Source organism: Musca vetustissima, unplaced genomic scaffold, assembly GCF_032173495.1.
Source record: "Musca vetustissima isolate MV318-11 ecotype Yass unplaced genomic scaffold, APGP_CSIRO_Mvet_v1 utg47764, whole genome shotgun sequence".
Taxonomy (NCBI): Eukaryota; Metazoa; Arthropoda; class Insecta; order Diptera; family Muscidae; genus Musca; species Musca vetustissima.
The window spans coordinates 20,226-42,722 of record NW_026878197.1 but is presented as its reverse complement, the minus strand read 5'-3'; the positions used below and the strand labels follow the sequence as shown (position 1 = coordinate 42,722).

The 22,497-nt window shown below is 36.8% G+C and overlaps 1 protein-coding gene across 1 annotated transcript; it reads left to right on the top strand.

The window, feature by feature from the left end:
• Nucleotides 1-1,420: 1,420 nt before the first annotated feature.
• On the top strand, nucleotides 1,421-20,055 carry LOC133322993 (uncharacterized). The gene is made up of 9 exons (XM_061531943.1): nucleotides 1,421-2,230; nucleotides 4,015-4,785; nucleotides 4,866-5,009; nucleotides 8,028-9,368; nucleotides 12,826-13,132; nucleotides 15,305-15,447; nucleotides 15,903-16,820; nucleotides 16,898-17,038; nucleotides 19,907-20,055. The coding sequence occupies exons 1-9, from the start codon at nucleotides 1,421-1,423 to the stop codon at nucleotides 19,976-19,978; spliced, it is 4,647 nt and encodes a 1,548-aa protein (XP_061387927.1). The 3' UTR covers nucleotides 19,979-20,055.
• Nucleotides 20,056-22,497: the final 2,442 nt, after the last annotated feature.

Here is a 22,497-nt window from a genome sequence, read left to right as displayed (position 1 = left end):
CGTCAGAACATGGATGCAGGATTTAAAAAAAGCATTGTATAGTCTTATAGTAAGAGGAAGAAAAAAAATCATAGTGGGGATCATAACAGGTCACTGCAGGATTAGATCTTTCACTTCCAAATGTTAGATCTTTCACTTCCAAATGTTCCAAAATAAAAGTAGAATATCATGAAAACTAAATGCAATATCGGGAAAATATAACTTTAAATTATTCTCTATGTTATTTATTACGACAATACAATTCGTTAAATTCAAAAACGAAGCGATTTAAATTTTGCCATCAACTATATATTGAAAAGCGCACAACATTAAAAGATATGACTTTTTCGGTTTTTCTTTTTATATGTGTCGTCCACTATCAGGTCGTACCATATTTCATTCCAAAAATATATATTATAAATAAGGATATTTGAGAGGTTAATGTCAATAACTTGTTCTCTAATATAAGTTGCATTGTTACAGTTATCCTATACATATATTTTATTTGATTGTGATTACAGAAACCTCCTGTGTACCTTGGTGTAGCATGATGGAGGAAATTGCTAGGTTTTATACAAAATTAGTATTTACAAGATATCCTACATTGCCTAATACTTATTGCCATGTATGTTCTTTAAAAATAACATTGGTTTGTTTACAGTGAAATTTTATTAAATCCTTTATATACATACAATTGTCCTTTATAAACATGACTTTATTCAATTACATTCACTATGATTTTCTTTTATTATCGTTGTCTTTAGCGTCCAAATCAAATACAAATTTATATTTGACCTGTCCAAAGGATAACTGGATTTTTTGCTGGCCGTGTGCACGTGTGTATGTCCATGGCTATGTGCGACAATGAAAATTCAATTAACAATACAAATGTGAATGACGAAAGGACGATGTTTGGTCATTGAAACAGATGAAGCAAATATGTTGAAAACCCCATTTAGTGCGCATATAGAGAACGCACAAATCAATTAACTCATTGGTTTTGTTCTCTGTAGCCGAAGAAATAGAAGAACAAGAAGTGAAAACAAACATTTGATGATCGTCGAAATAATCTACAACTTACATCGAACACTGACTGAATCGCTCCTTTGACAAACTAAACGTACGTTTAGCAAACTAATGGCAATCGTCACAACGTCCATTCCAAGATTAGTAAAATAGAGGAAGAGAGAGAGAAATAAAAGTCAACGCCATCAGTTTCGCAAAAGACCACAAGGCAAAGCATTAGACCAGGAAATAATTCAAGTTTGAATTGGTGCACCAGAAAGGTCAGCCACTAGGAAAGACACACACACAGAACATCAAGCAACAGATTAGGGGGGTGAAAATCAATCATTTTTTGTACGGCTCTAGTACAACTACCACTGGAAGAAGAAGATAAGGTGGAGATAGACACTAAATAAGGATTAGCTGAGTAACAAAAATGAATAGTAGCAATAGTGATAGTACAACCACTACTACATCATCGTCATCATCAGGAGGAGCGGCATTGAATGAATTGAAAGGAGGCCAAAATCATACAACGTTTTCTACACAGCCACAACAGCACCATCATCCACCATTCCATCATCACCAGCAACGCAACAATTATGCACCCACACCACCCAGTGACCTCTTGTATCATCATGCCGGTTCTGGGTCGTCGTCTTCTTCTATATCAGCAACAGGAATTGCAACGACAACGACGAATGCGGCCAACATCATAGGCAGCAGTGGCAACAACACTTTTGGCTCAATTAACAAAATGACAGCAACAGTTGATGGTGGTGGTGGTGGCGGTAATGGTGCAGGCAGTGTCAACAACACTACAATCATACCAAGTGCCAACAACACAAATGTCATGAGTCCAACAACCAATAATACCAGTAGCACAACCACGAACAGTGGCGGCAACATACCCGATTATGATAACAGGCAATCGATAAATAATGGTGGTGGGGTTGGCGGTGGCATATCTATGGGAGGCAATGGTGGAGGTGGTAGTGTTATTGCTGTTGCTGGTAATCCAACTGTTGGTGGTGGTAGTGGTGTCTTTTCTAAGCCCCAAGAACGTTATGTCTGGGAAATGCGTGCGCGCAGTCCAAATGTAACACCAGCCAGTACCGTACTTAATTCACCAGATCTTAATACAGATATGCAGTACAGCATACATCCTCATCAGAGACAGTTGCAGCAAATACGTGTTGGCCGTAGTCCGGGTAGTCAATTTGAACAGCATAATATACTGCCACAGGTGGGTGGTCTATTGTCTTATATTATATTCTATTGCAATTGTAGTTTATTGGTTTGTTTGTGTCGCTAAACTATTTGTGAGGATATTTCATTGCATTATAATTACATTTTGTAAAGACATTTATACTAAATGTGAATTACTATAAATTCTTATAGACGGGAAGTCATTCGGCTCGTCTAGAAAGATTCCCTTCAGCACGTTTACAAAATAAGCCCTTCTGGTCGTCCCATAACATCGCCTATAAAAATCTCCTCCAGCTGGTATATAAAGACTCCTTTTAGCTCGTCTTTAAAGATACCCTTCAGCTCGTCTTAATGTCTGCCTTTAGTTCGTATATAACGACTTCCTGAGATATAAAGATATAAAGATTTCCTTCAGCTAGTTTATAATGACTTCCACTAGCTCGTCTCTAAAAACTCCTTTCAGACCACCTAGAAAGTCACCCTTCAGCTCGTCTATAAAGACTCCATTTCGCTCGTATATAAAGACTCCATTGCGCCCGTCTATAAAGACTCCCTTCAGCTCGTCTATAAAGACTCCCTTCAGCTCGTCTATAAAGACTCCCTTCAGCTCGTCTATAAAGACCCCCTTCAGCTCGTCTATTCCCTTCAGCTCTTCTATAAAGACTCCCTTCAGCTCGTCTATAAAGACTCCCTTCAGGTCATCTAGCTCGTCTATAAAGACTCCCATCAGCTCGTCTATAAAGACTCCCTTCAGCTCGTCTATAAAGACTCCCTTCAGCTCGTCTATAAAGACTCCCTTCAGCTCGTCTATAAAGACTCCCTTCAGCTCGTCTATAAAGACTCCCTTCAGCTCGTCTATAAAGACTCCCTTCAGCTCGTCTATAAAGACTCCCTTCAGCTCGTCTATAAAGACTCCCTTCAGCTCGTCTATAAAGACTCCCTTCAGCTCGTCTATAAAGACTCCCTTCAGCTCGTCTATAAAGACTCCCTTCAGCTCGTCTATAAAGACTCCCTTCAGCTCGTCTATAAAGACTCCCTTCAGCTCGTCTATAAAGACTCCCTTCAGCTCGTCTATAAAGACTCCCTTCAGCTCGTCTATAAAGACTCCCTTCAGCTCGTCTATAAAGACTCCCTTCAGCTCGTCTATAAAGACTCCCTTCAGCTCGTCTATAAAGACTCCCTTCAGCTCGTCTATAAAGACTCCCTTCAGCTCGTCTATAAAGACTCCCTTCAGCTCGTCTATAAAGACTCCCTTCAGCTCGTCTATAAAGACTCCCTTCAGCTCGCCTATAAAGACTCCCTTCAGCTCGTCTATAAAGACTCCCTTCAGCTCGTCTATAAAGACTCCCTTCAGCTCGTCTATAAAGACTCCCTTCAGCTCGTCTATAAAGACTCCCTTCAGCTCGTCTATAAAGACTCCCTTCAGCTCGTCTATAAAGACTCCCTTCAGCTCGTCTATAAAGACTCCCTTCAGCTCGTCTATAAAGACTCCCTTCAGCTCGTCTATAAAGACTCCCTTCAGCTCGTATAAAGACTCCCTTCAGCTCGTCTATAAAGACTCCCTTCAGCTCGTCTATAAAGACTCCCTTCAGCTCGTCTATAAAGGCTCCCTTCAGCTCGTCTAAAAGACTCCCTTCAGCTCGTCTATAAAGACTCCCTTCAGCTCTTCTATAAAGACTCCCTTTTTTTCTATAAGGACTCACTTCAGCTTGTCTATAAAATCTCCTTGCAGCTCTTTTATAAAGAATGCCGATTTCTTTTCTGTAAAATATAACTTTTTTTGTGTTTCCACTTCTTATCCTTACAATTTGCATATTGCAGGGTCTTGCCTCACCCGGTTCTCCAACAGATGTCGGCAAAGCTGATGGCCATTGTTTGCGTGATGGCGAAATTGTTGTCTTCGATGACATCGATACGAATTGGATGAATAAATCGAATAATTCATACTCCTCTAATCATTCCACAAGTCAACATCATCGTGCCGATTCATTTCATGGCAATGAGGATATACTGAAAGTTACTAAAATGATTGGCCAATTACCCATTGCTGAGTATGAAGGATCTCCGCGTCGTTTTGGCAATCAACAACAGGCTACACAAAAGTCAACTAGTGGTGCTGCATCTACAGGTACGACAGGTATATTACCCAAAAGGCCACCGGGATTTCCACAACGTGTTTCACCAATGGCTGTGTTGACACCACAACAACAACAGCAGCAACATCAGGAAGCAGCACATGCCCGACACCAACAAATGCAACAACAACATCAATTTTATGCCCAAGCCACCAGTAGCGGTAGCTGCAGTAGTGCATCATTTTTCAACAACAACGATTCCGCCAATAACAAATCGCCAACTGGTAATCTTATCGATATTGATGCGGACGATGAATTGCTAAACTCCACCAATACAAATCAGTCGCACAGCTCAAGTCATGACTCAACAAAATCAAAAGTGAAAACACCAACATTTGATTATCTTTATGAATTTTCGGAGACACGTAAAGTTTTGGAAGATTTCTTCAAGGGTAACAACGATGATGAAAAACGTTTTACGGATTTCACTGAAAGTGGTGATGATATGGGTAGTTGTGTAAGTTGTTAGACATATAGTGAAGATTAATTAATGGGAATGTTATTTATGTGTTTGTGTGTATTTTTCTTTTATAACAGGACACTCATCATGAATATCAGTCGAGTCAATTTGGTCACACCATGGACGAGGATTTGCATATTGAACAATCATATATTGGACAGCGTTTAGCTAGAATACCCAAAGAAGAACTGTATTTGGTACATCGTTCACCCAAGAAACAGGTATGGAATACTGCAATCGTTATTTTACAAGAAATAAAAAAAAGACCAGGAGTGACGGTATGCTGTCTTTATAGTACTCCACACTGCTTTGGTTAAATTCAAGATTTTATCTTACGATTTGTATTGCACTCCATAATAATGTTGGATGTAAAAAATTCAGGTTAACTTAAATTAAGTAAAAATGCGAGGACCATTTGACATGGTCGCATAAACTATTTAGGTAACACATAATAATATGTTACAGAGTAAAATATTGGAATATCTACATCATTTCTGACAAGCCACCGGTGTCCCTTAATATGAAGCTTAGCTCCTGGTGATAAATAATATTCTGCTGAAATTCGACCTCCTTAAAATAAAGGTTGTAGCCTATGTTGATGATGTAGTCTTGCTAGGCGGTGGGAAGTTCCTGCCGACAATTTCTGATATCATGAAGGGTGCCCTTTTTACACTGTCCAAAAGGGCACACGCCGTAGGATTTACGGCAATGGTCTTGGCGTAAACGAAAATAGAAATGGTATTCTTCGCTAGGAAACGTAAGATCCCAAATTTCTGACTGTCATCCTTGGGTGGAGTTACCTTTGCCCTTTCCTTAGAAGCAAAATACACTGGTACAATCCTCGACTACAAACTAAGGTGGAAAAGGAATGTTGAGAAACGTACTAAGAAGGGACTAATAGAAGGGAATTTACTCCTGCAATAATTCTATAGGTAAGAGCCGGATCACTAAGAAGCACCTGGTTAAATTCCCGGCTGCTAGATGCGCTCTGAGGCTTCGGGAAATGTATGCTTGGAAGTCGCTGAATTTTGGTCACGCTAGTATCCTCTTTTCACAACGCCAGTTTGTGACTTTTTGGAGAGGAGTTCTCACACCAGTGATTTTACTCCCTCTCATAACGACTTTTAAGACATCAGAGTCGAATTTCCTAGTAGGGAATCCTGGGCTAGTGGATCCTTACCTCTGACCCGTCTGTCGATATTTACAGATGGGGAGGAAGGTACTGGTACATGCATTTTCTGCAGTAACTCATATGAACTTAATGACCTTTGCAACGTTTTTCAGGCAGAAATCCTGGCAATAACGACGCGGCTGAGATAGCCAAAACACTTACTGCCGAACATAGGACCGGTGACTATATATGTCGATAGTCAGGCGACCCTTAAGGCATTAAAGTCGTGCACTATTAACTCAAAAGAAGTTCGTGATTGCAAGGATATACGATATATGGTTAAATTATGCTAGGTTCCAGAACATAGCAACATAGAAGGGAATAAGATAGCCGATGAGCTTGCTCGAGGGACCCAATCTACCGATAGAGGGATCTGTACGGTTGTACAGATCCCTCCCGCGATGTAGTCGCCAACGGATGGACATCTGAACCTGGATGTAGGATTTCGAAAACCATTCGAGAATTCACCAGAATTCGCTGTTGTCTCATAGTAAGAGGGATAATAACATCGTTATGGGGATCATAACAGATCACTGCAATATTAGATCTCTCACTTCCAAATGGGACATAAACGGAGGGGATTTTTGTCGTCTATGTGAGGATGAGGAAGAGCTAGAAACAACTGAACATATACTCTGTAGGTATCCATCGCAAAGTGGCAGAAGACACAGACAGTTCGGCAAATATAAAATTGATAATATAGCATTCTTCTCCGGAATTGACAAAAAAATTACTAATCAATTGTTTTGCAGATTTTATATATTTTAAATTTCAACCTCATGGTGGACGGTGTAAAAAGTTAGGCTAGGCGGAACTTGTTCTTGTACTTGTTTATATTAAGTTCTTTGAGAGATGCTTCTCGGTCAGTGTCCGTAACACACTCTTCGAAAATACTTTGAATATTCTCCATCCAATCATTCGAAGGCCGTCATTGTGTTTCTCAACAAATTTCAGCGTTTTGTTCATTCCAATAAAAAGTGGTGGAATTCACATGGAAGTCTTAATTCCGCACAGTATATTGTCGACAGGTATGGCAGCCAGCTTGCGGCCTTCACCTTTGTATATTGTAACCTGTACAAAGCAAAGGTTCTGACGATCAACTTCGTCAGTCAGAAAGAGGACCTTCAACTGAAACCAATAAGCTTCGCCGCTCGGTTATTGCTTGCCACTCGTGAATGTCAGTGCCATCATGCTTCGTTTTCGACTTCTGGGACCCTTGCTCGTGATGGAAGATTTGATTTTGGACTTATTATTCTCACTCCTCGTCGAAGCAATCGAGAAAAGGAATCTTATTTGTCCGGCTACAAGTGACTGCGTTGACATTTTCGCGTATTATTAATGTTCATCTGAAGACCGCATAAAGGGTGTGAGAGGGGTTTGGTGTCGGCACTGCTGTTGATGCTGGGCTTTGACAGTGGACCTGTTGTTGATTTATTTTCGGACGGAGTTTTTGGTGAGGTTACCTTTGGTGTCGGCACCAAACCGGATTTTTCCAGCAGCTGACAATGGACCTGTTGGTGGTTTATTTGTGGGTTGGAGTTTTGGTGGCTGAGGTTACCTTTTCGGAGATTTTTTTCGCGCGCTCCTTCAGAAAGATCTAAACACTTCCATATATTCTTTGTATTGATTGATGGTAACACGTATCTGTTTTTAATCCAGCAGTTTCGCTTGGGTACAGACTTCCCCAACTGTACTTGGACGACTTTCAGTTGCCCCATGGAACACTTGTTCCTTAAATATATTGCTCACGAACAGAAATATCTAATTAAATCCACCCTTAACCTTAGCTAAAAAGAATGATGGAATTCCGAAAATTCGTGGATTTTTCATATGAACATGTGTGTGCTGTGTTTTTCGGTGTACTTGAAAATATGTTAAGTGCTCTTCTGTGTGCCGTTAGCATTGGAAATGCACTATTTATGTATTTTTAGACCACAAAGCCAATGTGGAAAAACTTGTGCGACGTATTTTCTCTTTTCATTTTTGCTGCTGTTTCTGTTTTTATTTTCTTTTTTCTTGAGTCATTTCATGGGATTTTATTTTTATCATACCAATTGTGTATTTCCAGAAACAAATGGCAACGACGCAGCAGCAGCAAGAGCCTCAACCACAACATCCACAACATCATCAGCAGCAAGAACATTCCTCTTCTTCGCAGCAGCAGCACAATCAACACCACCAGTCGCCATGTGACAATATTCTGTACAATGACAACAACGACATTGAATTGTATATCGATTCGAATAGTCGAAGCAGTGGTGATTTAGCCGATACCGAATTGGAAGCAAATTTACGACATCATTCGCGCAATTTCACATTGTCGCCGGAGACAACTGATTACGATTCGAATTGTGGTGATTTGGATAGTCTATCGAATGATATTAATTGTAGCACAGACTATGGCAAGCTATACACTAGTATGCCAGTGCTAGAGGACGGGCTGTCAAGTGGTCACGCATCGGATACGGAAAATAATTGTCAAAAATACGATTCGAACGGTGGCAGTGGTAGTAGCGGTGGCGAAGGTGGTGGCAGCATCAGTAACAACGGCAGTGGCAGTCATAACGGCGATAGTTTGGAAATAAATGAAAAATTGCAACAGCAACAACAACAGCAGGAAATGTTGGAACAAAATAAATACAATAATAGCTTGAAGCAAGAGTGCATGGATAATAATTGTAGTGCAAATAATTTAATTACCAATCTGGTGGATTTGGATGACGAGGGGCTGTTGATGAGTGGACGTCTTAGTGGCAGTGGGGGAGGTGTTGGTGGCGATGTAGTTAGTGGTATGCGTGGCCTTTGCCTTTCTGGTGGTGATGGCGATTACAAACTGCAGCAACAACAACCTCACTGTTTGGACTTAATAAATACCTCAGATAATAATTGCTGTAACAATGATAGGTCAGCGTATGAACCGATTTACGCCACAGTTAATAAGCAACAACAGCAACAACATCAACAATCACCTCCACCACCGCCTGCACCACAACCACACCGTCCACAGCTACAGCAACAATTGCAGTCAACCCAACAATCAGCGATGCGTCATCTAAAACACCCTGGTCGTGCGGAATCAGTTGAAATTCAAGAAGCTATGAAAGAAATACGTTCCGCCCTTCAACGAGCCAAAACTCAACCAGAAAAATTAAAATTCTGCGATGAAGTATTACCACCCGATCCCGAATCGCCAATATGGGTACCACGTAAAGGCAATGAGGAGGGTGGCAATGCTGCGGCGGGTATATTAGTCGATGGTGGTGTTGGTTGTGGTGGAGATATTATTGGCGGTACAATTATGGATTCGAATAAATTGCAATGTGATGAAGAGGAGCCGGATACAGATTTGGAAACTGATCGTTTACTGGGTCAGCAGCGTAACGATGAACAGGATTTCTTTGATGATAAAGTAAGTAGAGGGGAAATATGTTCAAACATTCAAAGAAGTTATTGGGGATAGACAAAGAAATATTCTAGCCGATATTCAATATGCAATAAGTAATATCGTAATATTCATGATAGAAATCGAAATATGTGTGTTTTAAAATTACCTTACACTATTATTAGGTAGAAAATTCCATAGTTAAAAAAGCCTTTTATAAATTTCATAGCCAATAATATTTACAATCTATAAGTCGCCTGTACTTGGGTGACCTTATTTGAATTGCCGTATACATATATACTAAAACATATCTACTAAAGATTTATTATCATTCAAAGCTTATTGAAAATATTATTTTACAAGCCACGTTCAAAAATGCGTTAATTCTTCAAAAATCATGCTGGATGTTCTTCTGTGCTTGTTCTTTAAAAATGCATCAATACATACTTGGTAGTTCTTCAGAGAACTATTCTTTAAAACAATTACTTAGTTCTTGAAAAATATATATTCTTAAAAAATCCCCAATTACCCTTAGACCATTCTTTGGTATCTGAACAAATTTGTTCTTTTAAATCCACGTTTATATCGATGTTAGTTCTTAAAAATATTCATCTCAAATAACTCTCATAATTCCTGAAAAAAAAAATTCACACAACTACGGCAGCCAGCTTGCAGCCTTCAACTTTGTATAAAGCAACCTGGCCAAGCCAAAGGTTCTGAGGATAAACTTCGTCAGTCAGGAAAAGTTATTCAACTGTAGGTCCTCCTTCAACTTCAACTGAAGGACCGATAGACCAGCATGGTTCAGCTAGGTTATTGATTGCCACTTGTCAGTTTTTCGGAGTTTCAGTGTCATCCTGCTTCGTTTCCGACTTCTGAACCCTGACTTTGGACTTATTCTTCTCACTCCTTACATTGATCGTCGCCTTAGGACATTCTTTGGTATCTGAACAAATATTCTTTTAAAATCCACGTTTATATCGTTGGTAGTTATTCAAAAATATTATTATTATTATTATTTATTTTCAAAGACTTGTTACCAGGCTATCTAGCCCATTTTGTATTGGTACAAGCAATCTACACAACATTGATTCTTATGACAAATAATATAATAATTAAATCTTAATAATTAAAATTAAACCTAAAAATTAAAATTAATATCCCAATTACGCAAATAAAAACATATATATGCTTCACGAAAAGTAAACCTGATTCGTACTACTATAATAGCGTCCTCTATTAAGAACACTTATTATCAGTTAATTGAAACTGATAAAAGTATATATATTTATGAAAGGTCAACATACAAAACATATTATTGTCTTATATAATACTTACAGTTATGTAAATATTAAAAAGTATAATATGTATTAAAGAGTTAAATAATGATCCAGAAGTTTTTTTTATAACTTTTAGTACATAACGAAAAAGACTTTAATGAAGATGGTAAACAATTATAAAGACGCGCAACTCTGACATGAAATGCTTGACTTAAGTAGGAGGATAGGCGTGGAATTATGATCTGTGGGTTTCTAACAGATCTTCCAAAACTGAATAATTTGCACACAAATTCAGGTTTTATACATTTTTGTGTTCTATAAAAATGTAACAGCAATCTAATATTAATATAAGTGAAAAAAGAACACCCTAAAAACTGGATAATATACCCGGACAAGTGTTGTCGACCTTTAACAGAATATATGAACCGTACAACACTATTCAACACCCCACGTAACTTTCTCATGACAATACCTACTGTCCCAGAGTATACTTCTATGCAATACAAAATCACTGGCATAATAATAGCATAGACAACTTTAGTTTTAATATGTAATGGAAGTGATAAGTTTAGATTGTAAAGCTTTCGCAGACTAAGATAAACCTTTGAAATAATTGAATTTATGTGAGCGGAAAAAGACAGTTTGTCATCCAGAACTACACCAAGGCAATTCAAGTTGTTCACAACCTCAACCGGCATATTATACAATGAGATTGTAATAAAATCATTTTTAAAATTTCCAAATAGCATGGATTTAGTTTTACTGGTATTTATGGTGAGATTGTTACAAGACACCCATGTAGTAATTTTATCACAAGAAGAATTAACACCGCTTTGTAGAACATTAAGTACATCTAACTCGCCTGTGAACAGAATTTGGACATCATTTTTAAAATAATATCATATTTAAAATAACTCCAGAAAAAAATATTTAAAAATTTGTAATTGTTGCATTGAAATTTCTCAACAAATATTAAAAAAAAATATATAAATCTTTTAGTCTCTATTAAAATTTTCTATAAAATCTGAGTTTGTCTGCTCTAATAGTCTGTCTTAAAACATTTAATAACATCGAAATTGTAGCTCTGATTTTTCGGCAAAGAATCCACGCTAATAATTCTGATAGGTTCTGAAAAAGATTATTTAAAAATCCACCCTTATTATTCTGCTAGCTATTACTTAAAAATCTATCTACGCTTATAGTTCCTGAATAAATATTCTGCAAAAATCCACGATTATAATTCTGATAGTTCTTAAAAATCTATTCCTTAAAAACCCTCGTTTTATAGTTCCTGAAGGAATCATCTTTAAAAATTCACTCTTATTAATCCTCAAAAATATCCTATCCTAGTGGGCCGAACTTTTTATGCCCTTCACAACATGATGTCGTCGGTCGGGATCTTTAGATGTGGATTATCTGATTACATTGTGTGGCAGTAGGTTGCGCATGCTTTGAAAACGAATGCTCCTAACTACAGACAATGCGTTTCGGAAACTGGGATAGATCTTCAATATCTTGAAAATTACAGGGCAAATCTGAAACGTTATCCTATACTCGGGAAAGAAGCTTTTTTATTCACCAGAATGTGTCAAATCATAGCCACATCGAGAAAAATCCGGTTAAAACCTTAATGATACGGAAAATAGTAAGGGACCTCTATGTGGAGGCTATATGATGTTCCTTATATGGAGCTATGTCAAAATATCGACCAATATTGTTCATTTTACGCCAAAACGTTGATTAGGTTGAAATGAAATTTATTTTGCTTTTTTGCAACAAAGCCTGCATGGCCATTGATAGTTACACAATACCACAATTGGCGGACATCTACCCCGAAACATAGGCCAATATCATCATCATTTTTGGTAGGAACATTTCTCACCCAAATAACAAATTACAGCTAATGAGACTGAAGAACATGCGGAAAAGCTTCAAACTATCAAAATATCGCATCAAACATCCTATGTGCAAAATTTCAAAGCTGTATCGTTATTTCAACGGACAGACAGACGGACATTTCTAAATCGACTTTGAATTTTATGGTATACTTTATTTTATTTATTTTATTTTTAATACTTCGTAAACTGATAAAATTAATTATATCGGCTATGATTACAAACACGCATTGGAATGTGGTTTTATTTTGCTATGCTTTTATAGAAGTTCAATTGCATAAAACATTAATTCAATTTTCTCATTTACAGACAATATGGCCTAAAACATCGCGTATTGGTTCTGCCATCAATTCCAGTGGTGATCATTCGCCGACCACATCAGATATTGCAAAAACCCTACATGTAAAGCCACAATTTTCTTCAGCCACCATACGACAGGGTATTGGCACATCACTGACACCCAATTCGCCAGAGCATTGTCAAATGGTAGGCGGTAACGAGATACCAATGACAACACCCGAGAAGATAACATATACCAAAAGTCCAACGGGATCTATAAAATCCCTAAAGGATTCAGCGAATAGTGATAAAAAAGCTAAATCTCGCAACAAAGAGGGTAAGTAGTAGAAGTGGAGGGTGGAATGTGAATATTAAATATGAATTTAAATTCTACTACAAACATGGTTCTCTGTCTCTTTTTTTTAAATCCATTCTATTTACATGCATTCATAATAACTTGCAATGCGGTTTTTGATTGTTGGTATGGTGATATGTATTATTTATATGTGTAAGTTGAAAAAAGTGAACTTATTCAGTAGTATTTTTGTTTTTTTGTTGAAACGGCATTTACCCCATGTTTAAGGTCTCATGATTAGGCAATATAAAACATATATATTTCAGTTGATAGGCATGAAAAATGTTTCTCTTATTTTTTTTATCAATATGAAGGTCATACGAAAAAGCGTCCTTTTTAGTTGGTAATTCCAAAAGAATGTTTGTGTCTTTATCAATCATTGTGAAAAGAGCCAATACAGCATTTGCGGATTATGCCTGCCATCTGTCGATGTCTAGAAACAACACCTTCTTGAATTTTGTACAGTGGTTGGGATCCTTGCTTATTTAGCGTTACAAATTTACCTCTGGGTGGCGCTAACTCCTGAAATTATTATTTTGTGTTACCCTGTAATGTTGATGTCGAGGTTGGCCATTAGAATGTCGGGTAGGGCTTCGGAAGCATTCCTACTGGATGGGGGTGTAAGACACTATCAAAAACAGTTTGAAAATGTTGTACTGCCAAATCGGGGAAACAGGCTACTAAGGTGAAGCTCGAACTCCCTATTTTCTTCTCAGTGTATCGGAGTACTTTACGTAAAGGCGTGTCCATATATGTTCTGTTCTTTGTTGATTTTTATTGAAGTAGGGGGACTATTTTATTGATTTCGGATGAGGATTGTCTTTAGTGCCATCAATCGCCTCCCTCACCAGTTTTTATACCCTTCGCCCCACTGTGGTACAGGGTATTATTGCTTTGTGCATATGTTTGTAAGAGGTAAGAGGAAACGAGATAGACCCATGATTCCTTTTGAGAATATACATAGCATTACTTTCTGATTCGATTTATGCATGTCCGTCCGTCTAGAATGATGTCTGCTTAGTTTCGTGAAAATCGGTTCAGATTTAGATATAGCTCCCATATATATTTTCCTTCGATTTAAGGTAGATGGATCGTCAAAGTCCCTAAATATCATTTGATTTGCACGAAAATTGACAAAGCGTACTAAATTAAGTCTAGAATTATTTGTGCTAAGTTTCATGGAAATCGGTTCAGATTTAGATATAGTTCCCATATATGATTTCGTCCGATTTTATGTATGGTGCATCAAACCCCCAAGGTTTAGATTTACATACAGCTCCCATACATAATTTTGCAATTTTCTTTCTGTGAATCTAAGCACTTCTTGTAAAATTGTGTACACTGGTTAGGTTTTTGGTATAGGTTCTGTGATTTGTTAATTTTTATGGAAATAGGATGACTACTTTATTGATTTCGGAAGGAAGTTTGGCTAATCTGCTTGTAGATCTATCAATCGCCTCCCTCATCAGTTTTTATACCCTCCACCATAAGTTGGGACTTCCCGCCATGGAGTTGGGACTCACCTTGATTTATAACAGCCACTTTCATTCACGTTATGTTAATCACAAAGTCTTCCTCGTCTGGTGATTTACAAGGACTCATACAAGTTCTTTATAAGAGGATTTGAGGTCAGCCATGGTATATCAAGGAGTTGGAAAGTAACTGCGAAACATTCCAATAGAGTCGGTACTGTTGGGGAGGTCAGCCATGGTATATCAAGGAGTTGGAAAGTAAATGCGAAACCTTCCAATAGAGTCGGTACTGTTGGGGAGCCCATTATAGCAAGGATTTCGTACCAAATGAATGTTATTCCCAATGCCCAACGACAACACACATTAGTAAAATAAAATTGAAACTGGAAGGAATAGCTACCAAAACAGAACCCCAAAAAGGAACGGAAACGGTCCTTAATTTAAATTCACTGAAATTTTGGTAATCATCGATCAATCCAAACCAAAGTTATATAAGCAAAAATGTACTTAGCATGGAACGTCGAAATCGAAATTTTGTTGAAATTTGAAATAGACGAATATACTGGTATACATGTTATTAATTTTTGTTTTTGAAATAGACCCAAAAATATTTTTTTCTTTATTTTGCTGGAACCCTACAAATCTCATTTAATATTTCCTTTTATTTTTTAAACGTTTATAGGTTGCTTTTTGGATCCGGCAGTGTTGATAGAAGGTGTTCTCTTTCGTGCACGTTACTTGGGCTCAACCCAGCTGGTGTGTGAGGGTCAACCAACAAAATCGACACGTATGATGCAGGCCGAGGAGGCAGTATCACGTATTAAGGTAAGTATTCGGTGTCCACTGTGACCTCTCTGACCAACACCCCTATCCATCTAATAAAATAATGCTGTTCATTGCATTCTTCTATACCTTCTTAATGCACGGCTAGCCTCTAAAGAAACCAAAACTTAAAAACATTACAAAAATTATCAAATCTTTTTATAATCAAACATTTTTATTATTAAAAATTTCCCTTCTATAACAAAACAAAAAATGCTGCTATAACATTGTTGAATTTGAATTTGCTTGATTGAATTTAGGCTTTGGTAAGTTCATATTATATACTATATAACCTCAATTTTCTAAACAAATTAACAAATAAATAACCTAAAACCTATCCATTCATTAATGTTGTTTGTTTGTTGTTGTTATTGTATTGTTTGGCTTTTATTCCCCACGGATTTGGCAAAAGGTTTAATACAAATTTAATAAAAATATCGTTTTACTCAATTTTCTAGGCACCCGAGGGTGAAAATCAACCCTCCACCGAAGTGGATCTATTCATATCAACGGAGAAGATAATGGTCTTAAATACCGATCTTAAAGAGATCATGATGGATCATGCTTTGCGTACCATTTCCTACATTGCCGATATTGGTGATTTAGTTGTATTAATGGCACGCAGAAGATTTGTCCACTCGGATCCTTGTAATTCCACTGGTGGTTCAGGTGGCGGTGGTAATACAGATTCGGCGGATAATTCAGCTGCTGCCAACGGCGGCGGCGGTAATACCACCACCAATGGCAAAGACAAGGAATCCAAAGATACAACTACCTCTGCAACATCAACTGCTGCATCATCGAACAACAAACATAATCGTACCCCAAAAATGATATGCCATGTCTTCGAAAGCGACGAAGCCCAGTTTATTGCCCAATCAATTGGCCAGGCGTTTCAGGTGGCCTATATGGAATTCCTCAAAGCCAATGGCATCGAAAATGAAAATCTAGCCAAAGAAATGGACTATCAAGAAGTTTTGAATAGCCAAGAAATTTTCGGTGATGAATTGGAAATTTTTGCGAAAAAAGAACTGCAAAAGGAAGTGGTTGTGCCCAAGGCGAAGGGGGAAATATTGGGCGTTGTCATAGTTGAATCTGGCTGGGGCTCGATGTTGCCCACTGTGGTCATTGCCAATTTGATGTCTGGTGGAGCGGCTGCACGTTGTGGCCAATTAAATATCGGCGACCAGCTGATCGCCATAAATGGTCTTAGCCTGGTGGGACTGCCACTGTCGACGTGTCAGAACTATATACGTAATGCTAAGAATCAAACAGCTGTTAAGTTTACTGTTGTACCATGTCCTCCGGTGGTGGAGGTGAAAATATTGCGTCCTAAAGCATTATTCCAATTGGGTTTTAGTGTTCAAAATGGTGTGGTAAGTATATGAATAGATTTTTGCTTTTATTTCCATTTTCATCTCTGTGTTTCCTTTTCTGTTGTTGTTTTTTTCAGATTTGTAGCCTTTTACGCGGTGGCATAGCGGAAAGAGGTGGAGTACGCGTTGGCCATCGAATTATTGAAATAAACAATCAGAGTGTTGTGGCAGTGCCTCATGACACTATAGTTAAGCTCTTGTCATCGTCCGTGGGAGAGGTAAGTTGAAAATATTCTTAAAAATATTTTTTTGACAATCTTAAACAGATATTGGAATGCCTATTTCCAACATATATTTTGGAGTTAAAATCTGTTGCTTCTTTTCGATTATAAATATGATTACGGAAAATAGTAAATAGATGGGATGTTGAATACATAAAATGTATAGAAGTATAAACAGGATATTTAGAAATAGCAACATGATAATTATTTAAAACGTCTTTAAGAATATTTAAGACAAAAACGAAACTTATCCCAAACAGGAATAAAGGAAATTGCTACGTACCTGAATAAAGATTTTATTCTTATACAATACGGCACTATATACGCAACGTATTGTGTTTTCTTGTCTTCAAACAGTCCTTTTAAAAGGTGCATTGTCCCTAATTACTTTTAGCTATTAATAAATTCTTTCTGTCAGACATTTCCGCCATAGTTCGTTTGGATAATAGTCGCTATAGCGCCGTATAAGATCGCATACCTATTAAGATTCTGATGTGAATGATAAGTCTTCGTGTCGTGGGTTCTAATGATTAATTTTCAACCTTGCATATAAACATTTGACAATGGACTTGTTAAGGTTACGTTAAAAGAAGCTCGACTGCACGCTGAAAGGCCTTTACATGGTGTCCTTTGTTATAGTTTTATCAAGGGAAATACGAGAACGGGGAATAGTATGTCATTATCTGGTTCTTGCTCCTCTGTATCCAAATTCATGAAGGTAGCCTTCTGTATTGGCGGCGTACATATGTAGTTTGGATGTATGTGTGATGGCAACCTCAGCATCCTGTGTCCCGTACACAAAAAGGAGACAAGACGATATGAGCCAACTATAGAGGAATTAGTCTCCTTCCCATCGCATATAATTTGCTATCAAGGGTGTTGTGTGAAAGACTGAAGCCAATGATTAATGACGTTACTGGACCATACCAATGTGGCTTCAGACCTGGCAAATCCACCATCGACCAGATTTTCACACTGCTCCAAATCCACACTGCTCCAACCACATTCGACAGCCAAATCCGCTCGGAGGTGTTAATGCTATGTCTATGTTTGGCATTCCTGAAAATTAATAGGCTATACAGGGTAACTTTAACTGGCACAGTTAAAGTCTGAAAGGACCTCTCGGAACCCTTCAATACCGAACGAGGATTCAGAAAAGGTGGTAGTTTGTCGTGTGACGAGATGCAAATGTGAACAGAAATGACACTCTGTACACCAAACAGCATATTTTACTCGCCTACGCCCACGACATCGACATAATAGGTCGAACATTGAGAGCGATAACAGCCATCTTTGAACGAATTGAGAAGGAGTCTGATTAAGTTGGTCTGGCAGTAAGTGTAAGAAGACAAAGCTGATGGTATCAACGCCCAAGACGTCCAGTTGACTCGGACCAACTGAGGAACTTGAAAACGACAGCTTCGAGGTGGTGAAGGATTTTATATACCTCGGTATCGCCATTAAAAAACTAATAACATCAGTTTTGAAATACGGAGAAGAGTATTGACCAACAGATGCTACTATGGTCTGAGCAACTCAAGAGCAAGGCCACCTCTTGACAGACTAAACTCACACTGTACAAGACGCTGAAACTATGCGTGCTGTTGTGTGGATCTGAAGCATGGGTACTTGCGCAAGCTGATGAGACAGCTCTTGGAATGTTTGAGAAAAAAATTCCCCGAAAGATATATGGGCTGATCTGCGTTGACGGTTAATATAGTCGTCGAATGAACCATGATTCAGACGTATCAAATGTCATTCAAATCGAAGTATTTAGCCCTCTACATGAGAATTTCGTTAGTGTCATATGTTAGGTTAAGGCATGTACGCCTGTTTTTTCAGCCGTTCACTCAGAGCCATTTGTCCATTGTGCTCATCCTGGGTACCTGAAAAGAAAGGATTAAAGGAAAGTAGAAATGAGGGTGGGAGTGATAGTTGAAGTTTAAAACAGTGTGCGAAAGATTATTATTTAAGCCATGTCAGAGTGTTAACAAAGCTAAGGATCTGCTTGGGATCTATTCCGGAGAAGAATTTATTCCAGCTATTCTTCATCCTCATATAAATGTCAATAATCCACTCCGTTAATATCTCATTTTGAAACGAATGATCTAATCCTGCAGTGAATTGTTATGATACCCACAATGATTTTTATCTCCCTCTTACTCTGAGACAGCAGCGAAGAAGTTCTTGGGCTAGAGAATTCTGGCCAGATGGTTATTGGAAACCAGGATCCAGTTTATGTTGACGATCTGTTGTCGACTACCTCGCAGTAGCTCATGCAGATTTTGCCAATAAAGTAGCCAATAGGAGGTTGTACAGATCCCTCAATAGGTAGATTGGACGACTGCGAACCCCCTCGAGCAAGCTCATCGGCTATCTCATGCCCTTCCATGTTACTGTGTGACGACTGCGAACCTCCTCGAGCAAGCTCATCGGCTATCTCATTCCCTTCTATGTTACTGTGTCCTAGAACACAACATCTTACTTCGTGGTTATTAAGGCATTTGTATATATAGCTAGAGTACATGATATTTTTATCCGTAAAATGTACATTATATCATTACGTGATATTGGTTCTAGACCCACCTTTAGTATACCCATCTGTCCGTCGAAATTTTACATATATGTTCCATTTTTGCCAAAGGAGACATCTCTCTCGGCTAGAAGGAAAACTTTATTTTTGTCTGGTCACTCTAGAGGGGCCACAATTATGACTAGAATACCACATGGCGAAGGGGACTTCGCCAAAGAATAATCATGACTTTTTTTTTGAAAATCAATAACCAATATTTTAATGAATATCATCCAAGACTTTTTGTGTAAAAAACAATTTTAGTAATTTCACTCTTTTTCGTTTCTTTTCAGATTCTAATGAAAACAATGCCCACTTCCATGTTTCGTTTATTAACGGGTCAAGAGACGCCCATCTATATTTAAATCTCTCTCTATCTATTTATATATACATACGAAAACAAAAACAAATAATTATAATTATATAAATTATTCAAATTAAGCTTTAAGGGTCTTACGAAATCATATTATTTATTATTAATAATAGTATTAACAAAAAAATTTAATTTTGTATAATTTTCACAAAACAAAAAACGAAAGAAAAAAACTCGAACTTAGTAAGACAAACGGAAAATAAATACTAGCATATTCTAATAGGCAGCAGTTAGGCAAAAAAAACTAAATAACAAGAAATTATATTAGAAATATAAAAAAATTAAAGCTTTGCAGTTGAAAAAGAGGCTTTCAAGAGAACAAAAACGAAAATGTATTTTTTGGCTCAAAAAGCTAACAAGGAAAAACAAATCCCAGCTTATAAAACAAAATCATTATAGAATTTATTTAAATTTCAAAACACTTGTGAGAGACCACAACAAATGTCGGCAACAAGATTCATTGAAAATGAAATTTGTCCAGCCAGCAGCAGAAGAAGAAGATATTTAATTTTATATTCGAACAAAGAAACAAACAAAAAGTATTAATTGAAATATTGCTCTCGTTTTCTATTTCTCTTTTTTTCGTTAAAAAAAGATGAAAGACTGATAAAAAAACAAACAAAATTTCCTTTGTTGTGTTTGAATGGCCGCCAGCGTTAAAATGCCATTTGTAGCCACAACAATTAAACAAAACAAAGAAGAACAAAATCAATCATAATTTCTTGATAACAACAACAAAATACAATATAAACGCATATTAAATATAAGAATATTAATAATTATTATAAAACAAAAACAAATAATAATAAATGAGAAAATGACCCATAAATAATACTCACTTATGGCCCCAGTCTTGAAAATTATTTTGAAAACTGCTGCTAAAATGCATTTAGCTAAAAGAAAATACAAACAACATGCCCCACTCCTAGATCATAAAGAATTAACAACAACAACAAAAATATCTATTAAAAAATATTTTAGATTTCAAGTCTGTATTCTATAACTCTTTAAGGCTTCAATGAGATAAACTATTTCCACACACTAAGAAAAAAACAAAAACAACACACCCCACCTCACTGTCGTCCATCTTACACTTAAATACTACACACACACATACAATATTACACAGAGGCATGAATATCAATCAATATGATATTCATCGAAATCTCTATAACTTAATCTTCAATCCAAAGGTGATTTCATTTGTAAGACTTTTATTATTATAAATTGGAAATAAATTTTTAATTTATTTAATTTAAATTATAGTAAATATATTTTTTTAAATTTATAGTAAATAAAATTGGGTGTGGAACAATTCGAGCTTAAAAGGAGTTTCCTTCAGAAATTAATCTTTAAAGTGTTATTCAGAAAATTAATATTTTCTATATTGTATTGATTTCCAGAAAAAATATCTTTAATTTTTTTTAACTAATTGTTGAGCCACACCCTGTATTTGTTTACAGCTTATTATGCAAAATATTTCTTAAAAAATGCTCCCCTCCCCAATTTTTGGTAAGCAAAAAACAAAATACAAAACTTTTAGTGCCATTTTTTTGTATACACACCATGTATATGTATTTGTATGTATATATTTCAAAGTATATATAGCCATATAAATATAATATTAATTTTATATTTTTAAAATATTCATTGAATTGAAATTGTTACTTAAATATTTAAGTTAAAGCAAGACAAGCATTTTCTTTTTGCAATATTTAAGAAATGAACGAATTTGTATTGGCAACGGTTTTCCGTAGCTCAAAGCTTAATATTATTTGCAATTTATATCAAAACAAAAATATATTTTTAAAATAATTTCTAATAAAATATTGTTTTTATTTTTATTGATTTTTTATTTAGTTAAATTTTATTATTCTCCCTCCAGAAAACAAGAACAACAAAAAAGACATTGTTTTTTTAATATTATTTCTGTAATTAATAATTATAGTTTTATACCAAAAATTTTTTATTTTGTATTTAATTATTCTAAATATAATAAATAAATGTGAGCTATATTTGGTTATACTCGAAGCTTATCTAAAAATATAATTTCATTTGTTTTATTTACTGGATGATAATATCGATACCCGTCGGTTGCAATTCGAATAGGGCAAGCAATTATTTAGATAAACCTCTGACATTTTACACTCCTCCTTATTTACTCCCAGCATTATGGAATGTTATTATGTTGCATATCATCAGTGTTGTACGCCATCTCCACACACAGATAAGTCGAGGACTAAACCAGAACCGGACGTGCCACACTGTTTGAGGACATCTACAATATATCACACCGGCCAAGTTTGAAACGTTGGATAGCGCTTGACATATCAAAAGACTGTGATACCATCTATCACGTTACACTGTTTGAGGACATCGAGAATACTACGACCAAGTTTGAAGCTTTGGATAATCAATTGTAGACGCCAGTCGTACGTGAAGATGCCGAAAGTAGTCTTAAGAAGCTCACCGGAGCTGTTTATTCGACCGTTACGTAAGCAGATGATCATG

Coding starts and splice junctions, on each gene's coding strand:
- LOC133322993 (XM_061531943.1), top strand. CDS start 1,421: ATGAATAGTAGCAATAGTGATAGTACAACCACTACTACATCATCGTCA. Junction 4,786..4,865: donor GTGATGATATGGGTAGTTGT/GTAAGTTGTTAG, acceptor CTTTTATAACAG/GACACTCATCATGAATATCA. Junction 5,010..8,027: donor ATCGTTCACCCAAGAAACAG/GTATGGAATACT, acceptor GTGTATTTCCAG/AAACAAATGGCAACGACGCA.